The 7,402-nt window shown below is 36.9% G+C and overlaps 1 protein-coding gene across 1 annotated transcript in view; it reads left to right on the top strand.

The window, feature by feature from the left end:
- Nucleotides 1–1,821: 1,821 nt before the first annotated feature.
- The window catches only part of slc17a6a (solute carrier family 17 member 6a), a 13,147-nt gene continuing 7,566 nt past the window's right edge, over nt 1,822–7,402 (top strand). The window contains exons 1-4 of the mRNA XM_016568453.1: nt 1,822–2,215; nt 3,703–3,958; nt 4,157–4,275; nt 5,743–5,857. Of these exons, the coding sequence (XP_016423939.1) occupies nt 2,130–2,215; nt 3,703–3,958; nt 4,157–4,275; nt 5,743–5,857 (576 nt within the window). The 5' untranslated portion in view covers nt 1,822–2,129. The remainder of the gene's footprint in view (nt 2,216–3,702; nt 3,959–4,156; nt 4,276–5,742; nt 5,858–7,402) is intronic.

The raw sequence follows: 7,402 nt of genomic DNA, 5'->3' as shown, positions 1-7,402 counted from the left end.
CACATCATAATGGATGTTTTCATTAGCTAAAATCTTGGAAAAAAAATCTTCTGGCATGGGAAAAATAGGTCTGACATTGGTCTCCTGTGATGTCATTGCACGCATCATCCATGGCCTGGAGAAGAGTGACTTGTTTGTGAGGGTACCTATAATTGTGAACCTTCCACCTCCATGTGGAGAAAAATTCTTCAGTCGGGTTACAGTAAGGAAAGGGGAGTATGGGGGTAAATACAAGGTGATAAACTGTGGATGGGCCTGAAACTGATTGCTCTCAGTGCCGTCGCTAGGAATTCTGGGCCCATTGCACTGATTTTGCTATAGGGCCCCCTCAAAATCACATTCAGTGGGGGGTGGTCAGGCCCCCCAGCGAACATCGTTCTGGGCCCCTCTCATCCGCTGGACTCTCAACCTCTCCTCTATGTCTTGGCCATGCAGGTTAAAGCCTGCCTCATTCAAAAATATGAATGGTTTTCATCAGCATCCAGCTGTATCACCCTCTAAAAAGACATTTACTGTAGGAAAAACAAATATAGCAAAGATATCGAATTTTTGGGAATCCCCATCCCCCCCCCCCTTTTTTTTTCTCTCAACAACAGGCATCTTGAAACTGTTCATACCTGAACATGCTCAGTCCTCATACTCAGCGTTACTTCCATAATCTAAACATGTAATATTTTTTTCACCATTGTCCATAAAAACTATGTATCAAGTGTAATGCAACAGCTATTTAGCATTTTGAGCAGATGCATCAATTGATAGTTAGATCATTGTAATGAAATGAATAGACACTCAAGATATAATAGACACTTAGATGTAATGTGTGAGTTGAATTTTGAAATAGCAATACTTTGATGTTAAGTTGGGTCATTTTGAACCGGTGATTTTAGTGCAATGAACGAATGATCTCGTGTGTGTTATATCCAAGCATTTGGAAAAAGTGCATTTTGATCATCAGCTGTGAATTATTTTTCTAGAGTTTTGAAAAATGACATAAAGGTTTCGATATTAGTACAGAAATGATTGTAAAAAAAACTGTAACATGTAAACTGAACATTGATTAACAAAATGTTTTACAAATGGCAAAACTTCCATTTTAAAACTAATTTAGTTTTTTGTTTATGGTGACATCAAGTTGTAAAAAGCCAAAAAATATATATCTTATATTGACCTACATTAAGTAACAATTTGGCTTGTATGTCTAAAAAAAATGTACGGAACAAATATGGTAAATAAACTTTTTACTTTGTGTGAATGTTTGTGTATGCAAAAAATGTACATAAGAAGCTGAAATAGAAAAAGCATGCTAATTCCATAAAAAAATACATTTTTGCACGAATTGCAATGTTTATATGTTTATGAATAATTTAACAGATCCGGGCATTGCCTCCAGTACGTGCCGACCTGTCTTTGAGCGCCCGCTTGTGGTCATTATTCGTATTACAAAACAGTCTTTTTTTGTCATACCCTACCTCCCTAAATTATTAAACCAACTGGATTCGGTGTGATCTTCTACGATGAATTTTCCTGAATAAATGAAATGAAAAAATATATATATATATAACTGACCCCACCGACCCCACAACCCACTCTATTGTCCAGGAGCCCATAATGCAAGTGAAAGCTGATTACTTGAAGGTGTGTATGTTTGAACAAACCACTCAGTTCATCTAAGACTAATATAACACGACTCATCCGTATGTCTGCCAGTGGCTCGATGTCAGCTCATGCTCTTTTAGCAGCGGATGAGCGCGCAGGTGTGGAGCGCGCGGCTCACTCGCTGGACGTCTCTCGCGCCAGAGTCCTCTTCGCGCTCTTTCTTTGTCATTTTCCTGCTTTCGGAGGTGAATTCTGACGGAATATTCTCGTTTATAGTTGAGAATATGTCGGCAAAATGGAAAACCGAAGAATTACAGAAGTCGAAGTTTCAAAGGACATTTCAGTGAATCAAGCTTTTAACTGATTGATTATCTCGGTGGTTTATAGGTCGTCTACGAGGAATAAAACAGCATTTTTTTACTGGGTCAAAAAATACTGCTCAGGTTTCCACACTCAAGGAATATGCTAAAATATCTTACAGCCAATTCAAATTAACATTTCTTATTAATATCGAGAGGAATATATCTTTGGAGATGGATACGATAAAGGACCGAGTTTTGGCCCCCGGTAAGGAACGACTGAGGAATCTGGCCGGGAAAACCCTGGGACACATGCACAGGTATCTAACCCCTTTCATTCAATAAATTAGACCAAAAACAAAAAAACGTACTATGTGTACGTACTAAACGCCTAATGATCTCTACAAAAACATTATTCGTTTATTATCGATGTCCAAGTGGCTACAATTTACATGTCTTCTGAGATTCAAATGATAACTACATAAGGATGGCTATATATCACATAATTCATAATCATTCATCAATCTGTGATGTAGCGCGTTCCTTTCGACGTTTTTCGTTTCGAGAAAATAAGACAGAAATGACTGCCGGCGTTAAAGATCGTGATGTGATCGCGTGTAGATCTGGAGATGAAAGAATTCCTCGGAGCCCACAGCGCTCAATTCATAATTCATGAAAAGAAATTCGTGACGTGACGAGTTAAGAATAAGTCCCTTTAATTAAATTATTATTATTATTGATAGTGGTATATTTTTGTATTTATTTGTGAACAATAAAAAAAACCCGAATGATTTAGCTCACAATCCGATTTCAGATTTGAGAATAATTCTTTTTTTTTTCACGTTTACCTTCTCAACATTGTCTAAATTCGTTGTGAAAACAGTGATTTTTTTTCAGAGCGTTTTGTGCATTTTTGTGAATTGCATTTAGGCCAGAGATTATGAAACGCTCAGAGTCAGAACGGAACAGTGGATGGTTTACATCACAGGGGAAAAAATAACAAATCTTCACTTTGATCCGATGCACAACCGTTAATAATACGCCACAACGTCATATAAAATTATATTTCTTATATTTCGTTTCGTCTAATATATCATTTAGATGTTTTGATTTTATACTGTATATGAATCTCTTGAAGCAGCCACAAAAATGTGTCATCAACGACAAAAAAAAAAAAATCGTATTTAACCTGTACTATACCAAGATATGGTTACGTCTGCTTTTATAAGCTATAGGAATGCATTTCGATAAAAATGCTGCAATGCGTTTCAAATAACTCAGTTTGCCAAGTCGTGACCAAATAGATCAGAACAGAGATATGCAATAGAATTCTGCCATTCCTTTCTTTTCCTGAATGATTAATGGATTTAGCGTAATTATTAAATAACTCAAAACATCGTTGATAGCATCCTCATCGTAGACTGAGAATAAACTCAATGGTTTCTAAAAACAGAGGGATGTATTTTGTATCTATGTATCTATAAGCTGTTTGCTTATAACAAACGGAAAACGTTCCGTTTTTTTTGTTTGTTTTTTTTAGGCTACATCAGTTAAATTCAACGTTATACGAACTTTCTATATATTGCTTTCGTTAACGCTACAGGGACGTTTTTGTGTGATGATCGAATACTCAAATGTTCTTAATGTTTTTTTATTTTTTATTTAATACTACCTATAAACTAATGCCAGAACGCTCCAGAAAATTAAAATAAATAAATAAATAAATAAAATAATAATAAAAAAAATGGAAAGAAAGAAACGAGCTGCTGGCGTTGAGAGATGTGTTTGAGGAGATGTGTCCTCGCAGGGTGATGGAGAAGCAGCAGAAAGCGGGTGAGGTGATCGAGCTGACGGAGGAAGGGCGGCCCGCGCCGCTGCAGCTGAAGAAAGCGCCGCTGTGCGACTGCACGTGCTTCGGGCTCCCCCGCCGCTACATCATCGCCATCATGAGCGGCCTCGGCTTCTGCATCTCGTTCGGGATCCGCTGCAACCTCGGAGTCGCGATCGTCGGCATGGTCAACAACAGCACCGTTCACCGGGGCGGCAAGATCATCATCACAGAGGTGAGAGTGAGGGCCAGATACTGACAGCCAGAGCACCTCAGCAGCCCAGTCCTTTATATGAAGAAACAGTCCAACATTCACTCCTACACAAAATAAAACAATTAAATAAATGCAAAATGTTTCTTTCAAAGCGGTTTTTTTTACGTTTATGAATGAATAGATGAATTAACCGTGCGCATTTTTTTTTCTTTTCATAAGAAAGCGAAGTTTAACTGGGATCCGGAGACGGTGGGAATGATCCACGGCTCGTTTTTCTGGGGTTATATAGTGACACAGATCCCTGGAGGATATATATGCTCACGACTCGCTGCCAACAGGTAACTGACAATGCGCATTTATTTCCATGTCAAAAATGGTGTAATAGGCTACATTTAATTTCTTACTAATTATAACACATATTTATTTATGTATGTTTTATTTTATTTTACATAGTGGTTTATATCTGGCAACAGTATAAATGCTTTTTCAAAGGGCAAATCATGTCGTTTGTGTGCTTTATTTGGTTGCCATGAACCCTGAATGCAGAAGAGCAGACAGGCTTTCCTCTGGAGAGCTCATTAACCAGCAGACAGACTCACATGCTCTGTGTGTTCACTGTGAGACACGTCCTGATTCAACACAACTCCCTTTGACTGAAATAGACTCATATTTTTAGATAACTAGTATGTCATTATTCATTCACACCTAAAATGTTAGGCCTGTGTGTGTGTGTGTGTGTGTGTGTGTGTGTGTGTGTACTTGTTTATGCTACATTGTGGGGACCAAATGTCCCCACAAGGATAGTAAAACCTGACATTGTGGGGACCAGCCTGAGGTCCCCACGAGGGGAAAAAAATGATTACAAATAGTAAATGGTGTTTATCTGAAAGTGTAACAATGCAAACAGGTTTTCTGTAAGGGGTAGGTTTAGGGTTAGGGTTTGGTTAGGGGATAAAAAATATTGTTTGGTCAGTATAAAATAAGTTTATGGAAAGTCACCACAATTCACAGAAAAAAACGTGTGTGTGTGTGTGTGTGTGTGTGTGTGTTTGTGTGTGTGTAATTTACATAAATGTAATATCTGATCAATGGCTCATAAATCTAATTTTGTAAATTGCATTCTTAAATGTTGGTGAATTATTGCACAAAATTGTCATAGTCTGTTAAGTCACCTTCATTTATATAGTGCTTTATACAGATTGTTTGAAAGCAGCTTCACAGTAATAAACAGGAAAATAACAGAATCAATGATGCAGACTTCTTCAAATGTGAGATAAATTCAAATTCTGTTTTAAAGCAGCTCTATACAGAAAACAGAAGAATATTATACAATATAGTAAAATACAAATACTATAGTAAAGACAATAGACTGTACATAAAAGGATCAAGTCTGTTAAATGCAGTTTTTACATTTCGTTGTTCTTACATCTTGGCTTCGAGGAGGTTGAGATCTCCATTTCACTTGCATGAATTTGATTTCACATTTCACACATTAACACAGATGTCTGCAGCCCATGCAAATGAGATCTCACACACAATCAATAAAATATGTGTTTTCCTGCCTTTCAGCATTGTTAGAATGATTTCTCTACTCGACACGGATGCCCTCGGCTAATTAATAACTAGTTAATGTTATTTACTATCGCTCTTGCCATTTATTTCTTGCTCAGGGTTTGTTTTTGCATCTGCTCTACAGATGTGCCTTCAGTCAGTGTAAGGTTGCTGCTGATCAGATACAGTTAAACTGGCCAGTCTATGATTTCAAACCATTAGTAAATTCGTTCTGTGCACACTTTGATCTGCAGGGTGTTTGGTGCTGCTATCCTGCTCACGTCGATTCTCAACCTGTTCATCCCCTCTGCTGCGCGTGTGCACTACGGCTGTGTCATGTTCGTCAGGATACTGCAGGGCCTCGTCGAAGTGAGACTCTCTCCTCTCTTTTAATACGTACAGCATTTATTCATTGGCTGATTAGTAATTTAACAGATGTTTTACACTAAACATATTACAGGTTCAGCCCCACCGGAGCAGCCAGATGTTGGAATATTATTATCGGGCCAAGTTTAGTTTGACAGCATTTGTAGCATAGACAGTCATTTCAACTCATCTCTTAGTTTAAAATGAACAAAACTTGAGTTTACGATAATTAACTTACAATGAAAGTCTGTAAGACAAGACATTATGCAAGGATGAATGTTAAAAGGCAATTTAAGTATAAAGTATAGCCATCAGATTTGAACAGTACACGTGTTAACATGAATACAATTCTATATTAATAACACTTTACAATAAGCCAGCCCCTCTCGTTGTTAGATACTAGTGTTGCTCGGATCTGATTTCAAAAACAATATGAATCTCTTATGATTATCTTATGATTTTAAATCTGTATTTAACCTCAGAACGATCTCAAAGTAAAAAGAGGTGTTAAAGTCTGATTTTGTGGTGGCTGTGCTTTAAAATTGAATTATTATGATCTTAATTGAAGCGATGAAAGTCTGACAGTAAGCAGTGTTGAGCTCTACTGTAAGGTTGGACTTATATATATTATGTAAGGTTTTATATATATATATATATAACAGGACGTCACATCAAGTTCAGGTGTGTTACCCCGCTGACTGTACATCAGCACAACAGACACACTGAAAACACAGGAGTGACAGATTAGAAGAGAGCAAACAAATCATGGAAAACGAAACCCTTGAAAAGGAGAGAACAGGCGAGTCATCTCTTATTCAAACTACAGTCACTGAAAGAATTTAGCAGCTGCTTGCTGCTTTTGTGTGCTGGTCATCTATAGTGTTGTTCACAATGAGCGTCGACTGTATATGAATTAAAAGCCATTTGAGGTTTTATTGTAAGCACAGTAGCTTGTGTTGTGTGTATTGACATGAGCTCTGTGGATGTGCTCTCCTCTGCTGGCCGCAGTGATTGGTGTCTATCAGTGACTGATTGAGTGACAGTTAGCTGCTAATGAAGATTTAATGGGCGGCATTAGTGTGTTTGAGGTGAATCAGATCTGATCAGACTGCGTTTGTGCAAGTCTGCATGGATCATTAACCCTGATTTGAAATGCGATTGTATGTGTTAGTGTTCATTTGTTAAAGGTTAGACTGCTCTCTGTTTTTATGACCCGTGAAAGGTATTTCGTGTAAGATTTTCAATATTTTATTGCTGTTATTATCAAAATGTCAAAGGTTTCAATGACAATTACAAATGAGTAAAAGTGGAAATTTATTAGGATTAGGCATAAATTATGTATTCAGAATTATTCGTAAAAATTGTCTAAGAATCAAACAATTTGTAAGTTGTCTCACAAAACAATATTTTTTTTTAATCAATACCCTCAAAATTAGTAAGAAATTAGACATAAGAAATGGATTTATTTGAGCAAATATGAAGCAGGACAGTGTAATAAAAAATAAAAAAAATGAAATAAAATAAAATAAAATAAAATAAAATAAAATA

This window comes from Sinocyclocheilus rhinocerous, unplaced genomic scaffold, assembly GCF_001515625.1.
Source record: "Sinocyclocheilus rhinocerous isolate Xijiao unplaced genomic scaffold, SAMN03320098_v1.1 scaffold921, whole genome shotgun sequence".
In the NCBI taxonomy this organism is placed as follows: domain Eukaryota; kingdom Metazoa; phylum Chordata; class Actinopteri; order Cypriniformes; family Cyprinidae; genus Sinocyclocheilus; species Sinocyclocheilus rhinocerous.
Note: the sequence above shows the minus strand (reverse complement) of the source record. Positions and strands in the feature narration are given on the sequence as shown.